General features: G+C 35.1%; 1 protein-coding gene across 1 annotated transcript in view; it reads left to right on the top strand.

The window, feature by feature from the left end:
* The window catches only part of PRDM6 (PR/SET domain 6), an 84904-nt gene that overhangs the window by 58172 nt on the left and 12290 nt on the right, over positions 1–14442 (top strand). Inside the window, exons 4-5 of the mRNA XM_070935697.1 lie at positions 3408–3532; positions 6642–6984. Coding sequence (XP_070791798.1) covers positions 3408–3532; positions 6642–6984 — 468 coding nt within the window. The remainder of the gene's footprint in view (positions 1–3407; positions 3533–6641; positions 6985–14442) is intronic.

The following is a 14442-nucleotide window of genomic DNA, read 5'->3' as shown; positions in this document are numbered from 1 at the left end:
TGGTGGAAAGAATTAATAAAATGTGCAGCTTGGGTGAAAATAGTGGGAGGGGTAGAGCATGAGGGCAGGAGAGAGAGCAAGACTTGAGTTTTTGTCAGATATTCATAGAAGGTTGGAAAAAAGCATTCTGCTTAGCCAGCAGTGCCCTCCTGAGACAGGGTGGCAGTAAGCGAGGAAAATAACAAGATAAATGAAATTTTTGCAGCTGCTCGTAAAATATTGAGAATCTGCACTTTTTTATTGATCTTTATGATCCTGTTGCCAAGAGCCACTTTGCGGTGACAAAATATGTTGACAAGTGCATATCTCACTGCCATGAAAAATGTGGTTAAAGATTCTCCTTATGTCGGCAGTGTTACACAAGAAACAAATTGCACCACTCTGGCCGATTTTTTACAAAGGGACTAAATTTAAGGCTTACCATCCCTGCAAGCTTTTATCTCATACTTCAGGCTTTTAGCAATTCTTCACTGCAGGAACCAGTTCCGATTCAACTTTTTCAAAACTCCATTTATATCTATGCTTCACATGAGGTGGTGTTATAAATGGCCTTTCCTTACTTCTATGGCTATATCATTCTGCAGGGTGCTATTCCAGGTAGAAAGGAATGCTCATCTTGTATTTATTGAATTGCGATCTATCACGTATAAGGATGTTTTATGTTACTATAACTGGTTTAAGTGACAAACTACAGTGTCAAGATAATAATTTCTCTTTTGGCTCCTATATGACTACTTTCAGGTTAGTTTTACCACTGTTTGTAGCTCCACTGTTATTGTTTCAGATTGCATGCTTCCTTCTAAGAAAATATTATATTAACTACATTATAAAATGATACATAAAGGGAAGTATGAATGAATAAAGAAATGGATTACCACTAGAGGCCTGCTTTGTACAGCTCTAGTTTAGTGGCCATTCCTCTATCTGACTTGTATAGATCTCAGGCTGTGCTAAGCACAATGAAGTGGTAGCATGCCTTGGTGCAAGCAGATGGATTTCCTTTACGTAGGTATGTTTGTGTGTATGTATGCACACACACGGAGCAAGGCAGAAATGAATCTGAATAATTTCAACCTATAATACACACAGCATCTCCTTGCTATTGTTTAAAACAGTTCAACTTTGTTCAGGCTATGAAGAAGACAAAGAAAAATTGAGTTTACAATTTACAATTACTTACGAGGATATAAATTAGAAGAAGAGGTAGTGAAAGAAAATATGATAATCTGGGCAAAAAATTTCGGTTATAGTATTCAATTAGACAAATGGGAAAAACTATGGAAAATAAATTATAAAATGACAATGTCTGTATCCTATAAAGAAAATCTCTATAAAATGTTTTATAGGTGGTACTTGCCACCAGCCAGATTGGCAAGAATGTTCCCCGGCATGCCATCAACATGTTGGAAATGCAACCACCACAAAGGCACCTATTACCATATGTGGTGGACCTGCCCAATGGCGAAACAATATTGGCAAAGGATCAAAATACAAATAGAGGAAATAACACACCAAAAGATAGAACTAAGACCAGAAAGCTTCTTATTAGGCATAGTGAATGGATACTATGAAAAAGAAACAACTTATTTAATTATACATATGATAACAGCAGCATGAATACTATACGCGCAACACTGGAAGAGTAGTGATATACCAACACCAGATAAAGTAATCAATAAAATTATGGAATGTGCGGAATTAGATAGACTCACAAAGGAATTACAAAATAGGGAAGAACATGACTTTTACTTAGTATGGGAAAAGTGGTATAGTTGGTTGAAAGATAGGAAAGAGATGAAGCAATAGGAAGTAAACAAAATGACCAAATATAGTATGATGGAAACAAAGAACAAACATAGGTTAACAAAGATCAATATTAGATAGATAAAAGGGAATGACCAAATAAGGAAGAGTCAAAATACAAAGAGAAATGTATATTATAGTTGCGACAAACTGGACATGTATTGAAATGGATGTTTATATGTTTTTATGTTTTGTACGTTTCATTGTTCTGTTTAGTTTATACTTATAAATAAAAATTGGAGAAAAAAAAGAATTCTATTGAAGCTTTTACATTACATTACATTAAAGCTAATTTTCAAAATGTTCAAAAATATTCAGCCTCCCAGTGTATTACTATTACTGATTTTGTTAGTTTCGTGAAAATACACTTGGAACATTCTGACATGTCAGACAAATAAAGTTGTTGAGAAATTATGGATCTATTGTTCAGTTTTGACTATATTAGTGACTTTAAAACCTTATTATTCTGATTATTCTGGATTTTTGGTCAAAGAAGACATGTAACTTGTTTATTATCTTTATATCTGTTTTAAGCCACTGAATGCTAAGAAACAAAATAGGTGCCTTTTTATGCCCAGAATATCTCATTTTGAAATGTCACATCAACTATCACCAGCTGGTGGTAGCTCTTTATCTGCCAAGCTATCAGCAGGCAAGCTGGGAGTTTCCATGATGATATTTTGCTCCATTAGACATTTTCAGGAGGTTAGGATTACATTCAAAAGCTGTACAAGTATGCTAGTTAGGCATGATATATTTAAAATATATTCATAAGCAAAACGCTGCAAGCTGGAAAAAATATTTGAAATCTATGGGTTTTAAAAATATTTTTAAAAACTGTCTTAAAAAGAAGTTGGGCACTATTTAGTATCAGGCACCTTTAAATAATCTTAGATTTTACATAACTTTCGTCTTTGTTTTTAATCTTTTTGAGGGATACTAGCTAGAATTTAGTTCTTTATTTATAACTCAACTTCTGTAAATTAAAAAAAGCGAAACAATACTGAATTTTTAAAAGTACATATGACGCTTTGACTCTGCAGAGTAGAAAAGATGAAGCTTCTTCACAATGAATTTGATTTCTGGTGACTATACAGACACATCCCTACAGCTTCTTTGTTAGCCAAACCAAACTGTTTTGCAGTTGCTGCCTTCTGGGATTTTGCTTCCCTATTTAGCCTACAGACTTTGATATCCTAATGGTGTTCCATTCTAATATTAGCCAAATCAGAACCTGACTTGTTCTACAAACAAGTGGTTAGCAACATGCAGCCACTTGCTAAGACCTACACGTGGTATTAAACTTCAAAATGCCCTTTATGGTAGCCGCTTTATCACAGTCTAATAGCTGTCACCCATCATCTATTAGCATTCCCCCATCATTTCTGTATTTATCTTCATCTTAAGATAGTAATGTGTATGTCCTGAGATTGCTGTTTCAATGAAGAGGAACCAGGTCAGCTAGACGTGCGATATGTGGGATTGCCAGAATGTATAGCTTTTGATAGGCAAAGTTTTCAATCAGGAGGTCAGGAGGATACAGTTTAATAAAACTATCCTGGGGTTTTCCTTCATTATTTCTTTGTCTTTTGTCCTATGACCAGGTCAAATATATTCTACCGAGCTTGCATGGATATTCCCAGAGGCACTGAGTTGTTGGTGTGGTATAATGACAGCTACACATCTTTCTTTGGAATCCCTTTGCAGTGCATTGCACAGGATGAGAACTGTAAGTGGCACATTATCAAAAAATAGTATTTTATGTTTTGTATTTGTATTTGTACCAGGGGTGAAATTCAGCAGGTTCTGACAGGTTCTGGAGAACCGGTAGCAGAAATTTTGAGTAGTTCGGAGAACCAGCAAATACCACTTCTGGATGGCCCCAGAGTGGGGTGGGAATGGAGATTTTGCAATATCCTTCCCCTGGAGTGGGGTGGAAATGGGGATTTTGCAGTATCCTTCCCCTGCCACGCCCACCAAGCCACGCCATGCCCACAGTAAAAAATTTGAATTCCACCACTGATTTGTACCGTGTATGAACCATGATGGTGCACTAGTTAGAGTGCAGTACTGCAGGCTACTTCTGCTGCCTGCCAGCTGCCTGCAATTTGGCAGTTCAAATCTCACCAGGCTCAAGACTGACTCAGCCTTCCATCTTTCTGAGGTGGGTAAAATGAGGACCCAAATTGTTGGGGGCAATATGCTGATTCTGTAAACCGCTTAGAGAGGGCTGTAAAGCACTGTAAAGCGGTATATAAGTCTAAGTGCTATTGCTATTTAGATTAAAATAGATCTCTATCCTATGAACTGAATCATGTCAACAAACAAACATAAATTTTACACCTTAGATATGAAAACTGTTTTGAAGGTGCTAATTATGGAAACTAGTAGTATGATAGTACAAGATTTAGTATTATTACTTATGATTATAATAAATATTTGTTATATTTGAAGCCTATTAACTTGAGGGTTTGCAAGACTATTAACTTAAGTAAAGTAAAGGTAAAGGTTCCCCTAGCACATATGTGCTAGTCATTCCCAACTCTAGGGGGCGGTGCTCATATTTGTTTCAAAGCTGAAGAGCCAGCGCTGTCCGAAGACATCTCTGTGATCATGTGGTCGGCATGACTAAGCGCCAAAGGCGCATGGAACTCTGTTACTTTCCCACCAAAGGTGGTCCCTATTTTTCTACTTGCATTTTTTACATGCCTTTGAACTGCTAGGTTGGCAGAAGCTGGGACAAGTAACAGGAGCTCACCCCATTATGCGGCACTAGGGATTCAAACTGCTGAACTACCGACCTTTCGATGAACAAGCTCAGTGTCTTAGCCACTGAGCCACTGTGTCCCTTATTTAATTTAAAGCAACATTAATCAGCGAGAAGCAGCTGATTACCAAAAAGAGTTTTATGAATAGACAGGCTAGACCCTTTCTTTCCATTAAGATGTGAGTTAGGATCTGGAAAACCCATCAATGTAGTGAGCATTATGGACCAATATTAAACTTATAGATACTGTGAACTATGAGACCAGCAATGAAATTTATCACTTGGTCCATCACAAAAGCTAGTGTGTCTTGACATCAAGACACTTGGCACAGATATTTTGCTTGATAAACACCAAGTCTGTATCCTTTTAAGTTAAAAAAAAGTGAAGTGAAACTGACCTTGGTGCTAGTTGTTGTACATAAAGAAATATATTCTCTTACGTTTAATCTGAATAGGAATGGTTTGCATTTAAAAGGGAGGGACCTTGTCCAAATACATTTCTGCATCAGTTGTAACATGTTTAAGCCACTGCATCATTGTTAGTGCCAGATGCTAGATCAAACATCCACAGATATATAATGGGGAGACAGAGTAAAAACTAACGCAACAATATGTCTACCTTCTCAGTGAAACATTTAATATAATTTATTTGTTCCCATGATCTGTACGTAACTCAACCTGTCATGAAACCTAAGCATTTAAGGCAGAACACAGCCTGTTTTTTTAAATTGTTTTAAATTGTTTTTATTTATCCTGCATCCATTTCACTCCCCTCTTCCTGTTTTGCAATGTGTCAAATTTTACATGATAAATTCCTTAGAAAGTCAACAAACTTATCCTCTTGTTCTATGGAAATTTCAATAGATATCAATGACACATTGTAAACGAAAAAACAACCATGATTTTTAAAAAATGTAATAATTAGACCGTGATAGTTTCAAATTTTAATTTTCTGAGAGGTATAGATATTATGATAAAGCACAAGGGCATTTAAATGGGGATAGAATGGATTGCCATCTCTGTTCCAGACGAGGAAGTGCATGAAATGAAGTGTGAGGACTCATTGGTATTATTGGTTGCTGGATAAATAATTAATTTTATGGTTTCTGAAATATGTCAATTACACACACACATATCATAATTGCAAACAACTGTAATTATTTTAGGTATCTGTTACACCTGAAAAATTGAATTTCATTTACTCATGTTCTCTATACAATTTTGTATATTGCTCTTATTCTTGTCTACCTAGACATAAATTCCATCTCACGAACAATGATTCTGGGTGGCATACAATTAAAAAGTATAAAAATCAAATTAAAAACAAAGAATAATTTAAGTGAAGAGATGTGAATTATGCCCATCCTACCTGCTTTGAAAAGCTTGGAGAAAATATACAAAGCATCCAGATTTATTCATCTATTCATCTGCATTGAATTGACTGCCTAATAAATTTTTTTTTTCATATATGTTTGTGTAAATTGTTTGTTTGGTACTAATTGTATATCAATTTTTCATAATGAGTTTTAAAATTTGCAAAAGAGAAATAATGAAAAAAAAAATCATGTATAAATGTTAGATAGGTATGTCCGAGACTATTTCATATTCTTATAGTGAATTAAACTAACTTTGTTGCCATTGTTATGAAAATGGTGATAACATTCTGAAAACAATTGGTTATCATGGGTTGTAAATAAGATTTTCCACTTTTCTAATGCCTTTGCAAAAGAAAACAATCACAATGGCTAAAATAGTCTTTTCTTGCAGTGCTGTTCTTCCACTTAACATAAAGTTTGTGGCATGAGGAAACACCCAGAAATAAAATCTCAAATTTGCCTTTGGAGTTCTTTTTTTACCACTTCCTGACCACCATATACAGGACTGCTTGTGTAGACCAGGAAAAAATTCATTGCAATGCTTATCTGTTTATCTCCACTATTAGAATTCAGCGCTTTATTGTAAATACAATGAAAGATAAGTAGATTATGGTGTGTGTTTATGCTAATGTTTTTTTCATATTTCTGAAGGGTGTGTTATAATGACAGGAATTTTCTATTTCCCCTTCCCCCAGTGAACGTTCCTTCAACTGTTATGGAAGCCATGTCAAGACAAGACACTCTCCAGCCATTCAGCAAAAGTAGCAAACCGCCCTCTGCCCCTCCACAGCGATCCATAGTCTTTCCACAGACTCCATGTAACAGGAATTTCTCTCTTCTGGATAAATCAGGTTCTCTCGAATCAGGATTTAACCAGATCAATGTAAAAAACCAACGAGTCCTCGCAAGTCCGACATCAACAAGTCAATTAAATTCTGAGTTTAGTGACTGGCATCTTTGGAAATGTGGGCAATGTTTTAAGACTTTCACCCAGCGGATCCTCTTGCAAATGCATGTTTGTACACAGAACCCTGACAGGTAAAAACATGGGCACTCTTTACTTCTCTATCTGCTGATATAGACAACATTGCTTTTGCTTTATCAGGCTGACACTCTTTTCAGCAACGGAGCGTTATTAGGAGGAACCTGTGCAGGGCAATTCATCTGCAGCTGTATGAAACATACAGATAATGGCTGTAGGTTAGTGTTATTATTTGTAAAAATATTGGGCACCTAAAGACACAGATAAGAGAAAATGGCTAAGAATATAATCTTAGTTTGGTACATCTCTTGGAAAGTGGAGGAGGGGGACGAAATAGAAGGAAAATATATGGATATACCAGATGGGGAAAAACAGGTCAAGATAATTAAAAGTCATTTTATCTTTGAGAGATAATATAACTTGTGGCTCAGCAGCTGTCATAGCCATTTCAGGGTTCACCTATAGTGTGCAATGTGTATGAACTTAATTAAGTACTAAGGGGTAATGAATTGGAATTTTTTGCTTAGCACTATTTTTCTTCAGAGCATGCAAAGCCATAAATCGTGCAAAGCTGTCAAAAGGAAATACCTACTCCACTAGTGATGTGGAGGAAAACAGATGCCATTTATTCAATAAACTAATATCCACACCGAAGAAAAATGTTGACTAGATACCTCAGAGTCAAAGTTGGTTGAAAGTTTGTCAATACAGAATTTTATGGCCATGAACTGAGGATGAAATTTAGCTGAACAAGTGAATTAAAATTTCAGGTATCCTGACCGGTGGCCCGGTAGAGATAATGGAACTATTATTTATGAATCAAATCTGGCTTATTTGACAATCGTGATAGCTGGCAGCACAAAAGGCAAAAATCAAATTAACCCAATAAAAATATTGTTTGGGATTTTGTTGTTCCTTTAGTGACAAAGAGGTGCTTTAACAAAAATGATTGAATGTCCTGGAACAATCATTTGAGAAACAATCCACAACTATTGTTCTTACGCTACTTCAGTGATGAAAAGGAGCCTTAGCAGATTAGAGAGAAGTTTTGAAAGCGGATGTGCCATTTTATTAAACATTTAATATGTTTTCATTGCTGAGTATAAATCTTTTATGTTTTATAGGAATCTCATCAAAATACATTAATCATATTTACTACTATAGAACCTCAGGGGTTTTTTCAGTAAATCTTCTATGTGGGTTTTGCATTAGAACAAATTAATAAATGTGTTGAATTAATAGATGATCATTTCCAAAAGGGGGAAAAAAGGCCTTTTCAATATTGCTTGAAAATTTCCGAAGGAATTTAAGCTATTCAACCAGAGATCTAAATATGTTTGAATGAATGCATAGGTATCTCAATTTTTTTGTTCATTTCAATAAAGTGAATAGATTGTATGATGAGATATATGTATTTAATGGTAATTTCTCCACTGAAGTAAATTAGCTAATTTTCCAAAATATTTATGCATGTACTGTAGTATACAGCAAATATTCTTCGCCTGTAAGAAATTAGATTTTTGGATTAAAGTCAAATTCATGTCATTATCCTCATTGCATTAAAATGTGCAAAACATTGAGCCATAATAAAAGCAGCCACAATAACAATTTTGAGGATTAAAAAAGTAAGATAGCATGCCATTTTTAAAAATTCAAATGTCCATTGCCTTGCACAATTAATTTATTTGCACACTTAATCATACTCAATTATAATAATGTTCCTAAGCATGGCCCAACCTATCACTGAATCTTAACTGTAACCCTGTATCATTGCTGAAGCTCACAAAACAGTCTTCAAATAGCAGCCATTAGGTTGTTTGGCTATAAGATTGGGCATAGTCTGAAGTGAGGTGAAGGAGGACATTTTTCATCACATTTTACAAAAGAACAATGTTTGAATTATTTAGTAATGGAAATCTACACCAGTTATTTTTACTTTTAGTACTGAAGCAACTTATATATTCTGGGGCCGTTTTCAGAAACTAGAAATAAGAAACTGGTTAGGAAATGTAAGCTATGAATAGTCCAAAGCATGGTAGTAGAAAGTACATCTTTCAATCAAAACATCTAGCAGTGATTACTAGATTTTTTTTTAGTTTTCCAATGATGTAGATTAATGTTAGCAAGCTAAATTTTTCTCACCAAATAAAGAATATAATTGTATGTGTGAGAATATTGTGCTTGCACTTTTTCTCAATATTTTTGTAGTTGAGTAAAGCAATTATATAAAGTGTGACTTAGTCAATATCATTATAGTGTCATTGTTCATCTGAGAATATTTAGGTTGGAATACAGATCTTGAAACTTTTCACTGCCAACAGATCCACACTGAGCTAATATAAGGTTATCACATTGCTCTTGGAGGTGAAGGTTTGTTTTGCCTCATCTTATGTGCTCCCAACTGCTTGGGGAAAGGGTCAGCTCAGTAGTAGGTCAACTCTAGCAGCAATTCATGCGATTTGGGGAAAAAACTCTTCTTTAAATATTTAACCTACACAAGACAGAGCTGGATAAAATTTCATTATAAGCAGCTTTCTGGGTTTGCTTCCTGGACACAAAAACTGATTGCAATATTAAAATTATTTTACAAAAGTAGTGTTTGTCTGTTGAGAGTAGAGACAGCTAGGGGAATAAGGACAACTTGGAAATTGAGATTTTCACAATTCTGTATCAAAAGAATAGAGAGACTATCCTTAAATCTTCCTTAAGAAACAATGGCCTTTGGTCAACTATTCCTCTATTTGAAATATATGATAAGAATTTCATTTCCTGTATATATATTCTAAACATTTTTTTGGTCTGGATTAATCAATAACTAGTTTATGGATTTTCTGGAAAATTATTTGTGGTCTCACTGTAAAATATCTTGTAATAGATGAAATGAATAAGATTTTCGTGTCAAGGTTATAGCTGTAATGCGGTGGAGAATGTTGGAGCAAGATTTGGGGACAATCAAGAAATTTCCCCAGTGCTTATATTTACAATTCTAGGGGAATACTTGTAGTTCTTGATAATAATATGCATGTTAATACTGTTGTTATATATAATTAATAATTTAATTAGCACTTAATACTACATAATTATTAGGCTTATACAAAGCGTACACCTTCTAGCAAAATGATTCACTGTATGGAGATAAAAAGGACACCTTCTTCATCTTAATAAAGCCATTTGTGCAGCCTTCAGCACTGGGCTAATAATGCGAGAGAATGCTTGTCTCAGACTTCTGACCCAACACTGTAAAAGTGCTTAGGAAATAGGAAGTTTTCAGAATCCTTGCATCATACCTAGCCTGAAAGACCTTCAGCCCATGTTGGTAGGGTTGAAACCCCTGGCTTGCATTGTGGATTTTTACATTGTCAAACCTAATCTAGTATGGAAGCACATCAACTGAGATCTGCAGAAAAAAGTCTGAAAGAGGTTCCAGAGCAGAGTGAAGTCAAGCACTACTGTCACTTTGCTCTTATAGACGCAATGACTTTGGTTTGCAAAACAGTAGGAGCTCATGCTTTGTTCCAACTTGTATTGAAGCAAAATGCCTCATAGAAACCATTGTTCAAATCACTCAAAGGATAGTCACTGTTGGAATTATTACTAAAGAATGGAATATGAACCTTATGTAACTGTTCTTAAATTGCCAATAAAAGGACTGTCTAGTCATGTTCCCCTAGGCAGAGTGTCAAACACCAGAACAGATTAAAAATCCACCTGCTTTGATAGTAACACCTTTGACTTGCCAGTGCTTTGACCCATCCTTTTTGCCATTGTTTCTGAAGAGGAGTATGATAGACCTTTCCCTACTTCTCAACAGTAGCAGAGATAGGTTTGCAGGTCCAAAGTCAGTTCTTGCCTAAGTCATGCTTGGTTATTTTTCACCTGTGTAATTCACTAACTTGAATTGGTTTGTGGATATTATGGCTGGTTGCTCAAGTAGATTTGACAGTAAAATAACTGTGAGTGATTTGTGACAAGGATAGAGACATTCAGTGCCTGTAGCATGATTATAGTGGCAGAGTGTAAGTGCTTTTCTGCATAGAGAATATGTGGCATTTCAAAAGGGGGGGGGAGAGTTGTTTTGCAGGTACCTTTTATTTCCACTAAAAGAGAAGAAGTATATCACAAAGCGCAGTGTTTTTGCCTTTTTTCAGTAGTAAAAGTAGTAGCACAGTATAGTACAGCATTAGTATAGTAGTAACTGTTAACTGTCTTATTTACAATATATATTACATGAATATTTTCATTTGGATTTTCTATTCCCATTCTAGACAATAAGTATCTATTTTAATTTAAACCTAATATTTTTTTAATTAGAAAAAAAATATTAAGAAATCATCTGAGGTGGTTTACTATGACTTATTATGTCCAGTTACTCCCAGGAGATAATTACACATCTTCTGCTCTTTCTAATAGCTCTTCTATAGGATACTCACAACAGCCTTCCTTAACTCTCCAGAAATCTGAAGCCAATCCCCTTTAATAATAATGCAGTAAAAGGGTCTTACATTCTTTATGATATGGTTTGAATTGTGGAAAATGTATTATAAGTGAAAAATTAATGGCATTATTTTTTCAGTGTAATGATATGAGAACAATGTATAATGTTTATTTATATTAATTAATAATTGATTAATTATATGATATAATATATGTTATATTATTTTAAAAGCAGCAGCTTCAGCTTTTAAAAATGTATGGTAGACAGTAATATTCCCAGGGCCGAAAAAGTATGTTCAAGAAATGTTGAGTTTTATAGTAATTAGATTTCTGAAAACAGTTTTCCCCATTTTGGTTACATAGTCTCTTACCAGGTGTTGGAGAGGAAGAATAATAAAAAAAAGGGAACAAAAGAGGTTCTGTCTCATATAAAAATGGGGTAGAACTTAGAAAGCCATTCAGGCTGCCATCTTCATTTTTTTACACCTCCTTCTCTCCCTAGATGCTGTTCCTCTTGCATTAGAATGCATTTTTAAATTGCTAATTAATTTAACGCTTCTCCTGAAATCAACTTAAAGTCTAAAATTTAGAAGCACCTCTAGAAGTAATTGGCGAAGCGGTTTCCAATATTTGGTTTGCTTGTTTGCTTGTTTTGCCTGGTTCTCGACAATCTTACCCATTATTCCATGAACCAGGATTAGAAATCCCTTTTCTCTTCTGTTTTTCTGCTGCAGAAATTCCCAACAATCCCATTTGGGGGGCTCCAGAAAGGGGTAAGCAGAAGCCTTCAATCAAAGTGATTTTTTAAAAAAATAACTTTTTCATAATGCAATTTAATTAAAAAGCAGTTCTTACAATACACATCATTATTTTTTTAATGTCATGCAGTCTACCATGCATTTTCAATGATAAATACATGTTTATATATATATATATATATATATATATATATATATATATATATATATATATATATATATATATATATATATGTAGGTCTTTGGTTATTCGGGTCTTCTCCCACGTAAAATTGGAAGTGTCTTGGCTTCCAATTTTACGTGGGAGAAGACCCGAATAACCAAAGACCTACATACAAACACCCGCGAAAACCTGAGAAAACATATATATATATATATATATATATATATATATATATATATATATATATATATATATATATATATATATATATATATATTGATATTGTTCCTGACAGTTTCTTATATAATTAAAAAAACATTTGTAGCAAATTTCAATTTGATAAATTAAATGTTACATGTATCATATATTGATGGAGTAATAAATACAGTATGTTCAAGCTTATATCATGAGATATGTGCTAATACAGGTAGCCCTTGATTTACAATTCATTTAATGATCGTTTGAAGTTACAATGGCACTGAAAAAAGTGACCTATGACTATTTCACGCATCTGGCCATTGCAGCATCCCCTTGGTCATGTGATCCAAATTCGGATGCTTGGCAACCATAATCCTTTTTTGCGACCTTCTGACAAGCAAAGTCAACAGGGAAGCCAGGTTCATTTAACAACACTGTTAAGCTTAAGAACTGCAGGGATCCATTTAACAATTGTGGCAAGAGAAGTTGCAAAATGGGGCAAGACTCTCTTAACAAATGTTTCGCTTAGCAACCGAAGTTATGAGCTCAATTGTGGTCGTAAGTTGAGGACCATCTGAATGTGCAGCACTTCCTGTCATCTACTGATGAGCACATCAGATTCAATTCAATTCAAACCCTTATTGTCAGAGTACAACATGTGTACAATGAGATTGGCTGAGCCTCCCTTTGTGCACCCCTCCAAAACCCAATGCAACTCACAGTGAAAGACAGTAAAAGAAAAAGAAATCCCTAACCCAGTGAGTCATACAAAGAAACACATAATCCTACTGCACTGTGTGAATTTATTGAGCATTGCACTGGCCCTGCAAGTCAATCATACTATGTTGTTGTAAAGTTATTTTCTATTCAGAAGCCTGACAGCCCATGGAAAAAAAACTGTTCTTCTATTTCTGCAGCTGCCTAAGCTTCTATATCTCCTTCCCAATGGGAGGAGAATAAAGAAGTGTTGCCCAGGGTGTGAGTCGTCCCTCATACATATTGAGATCAAATATGTTTCATCACACATCTGAGGTGGTGTGTGTCCTATCATGATGCCACAAGTTACTGGGACTTGGAAGGAGAAATGGAGGCAGCTAACCATTGGTGATGCCACAGAGGCTGGATTCTGGCTGTGCAGTACTTCCTATCATTTATTTTGGTTCACTGATTTGGATTTTTTACAGCGCACAAAGGGGCCATAGTGCAGTGGTTGAAAAACAGTGTCTTGTAGGCTTGTGTTTTTAGTGTGATGATATGTGAAATTTTCTTCAGGTATATTCTTTGGAGTATCTTGTTTGATTTTAAGAACAATGCAATCTTGTCCATCATTTCTGTTTGATAGTAACTATGAGCCATGGTGGCGCAGTGGTTAGAGTGCAGTACTGCAGGTTGCTTCTGCTGACTGCTGGTTGCCTGCAATTTGGCAGTTCAAATCTCACCAGGCTTGTCAAGGTTGACTCAGCCTTCCATCCTTCCGAGGTGGGTAAAATGAGGACCCAAATTGTTGGGGACAATATACTGACTCAATAAACTGCTTAGACAGGGCTGTAAAGCATTGTGAAGCGGTATATAAGTCTAAGTGCTATTGCTATTGCTATTGCTATCCAGAAATCTACCTGTCTCTCACAAGCAGCATCCTCCTGTTCATATTTCCCATTATATTTAGAGGTTTAGAAAAATATGTCTAAAATGTTGCAAGTTACATATGTTATCACTAAAAGCATTGTTACCCAATCCCCTACCCCAATTCTGCATTAGCCATGACAGTAGTTTTAGACACTTCTGTGTTCCCATCACATTTTTGCAGAGAATGTAAAATAATGATGGACATCTTACAAGAATTTGTTCTTCTGAGCATACATTGACTATAGAATCAAAGAACTGACAATAGACTAAATTTAACATTCAATTTTTCTTGCATAATTGCTTCTAAAAAGCTTGTAGAGTTACATGTTTGTAGT

This window comes from Pituophis catenifer, unplaced genomic scaffold, assembly GCF_029215685.1.
Source record: "Pituophis catenifer annectens isolate HBS135680 unplaced genomic scaffold, rPitCat1.0.hap2 SCAF_2, whole genome shotgun sequence".
Lineage (NCBI taxonomy): Eukaryota > Metazoa > Chordata > Lepidosauria > Squamata > Colubridae > Pituophis > Pituophis catenifer.
Note: the sequence above shows the minus strand (reverse complement) of the source record. Positions and strands in the feature narration are given on the sequence as shown.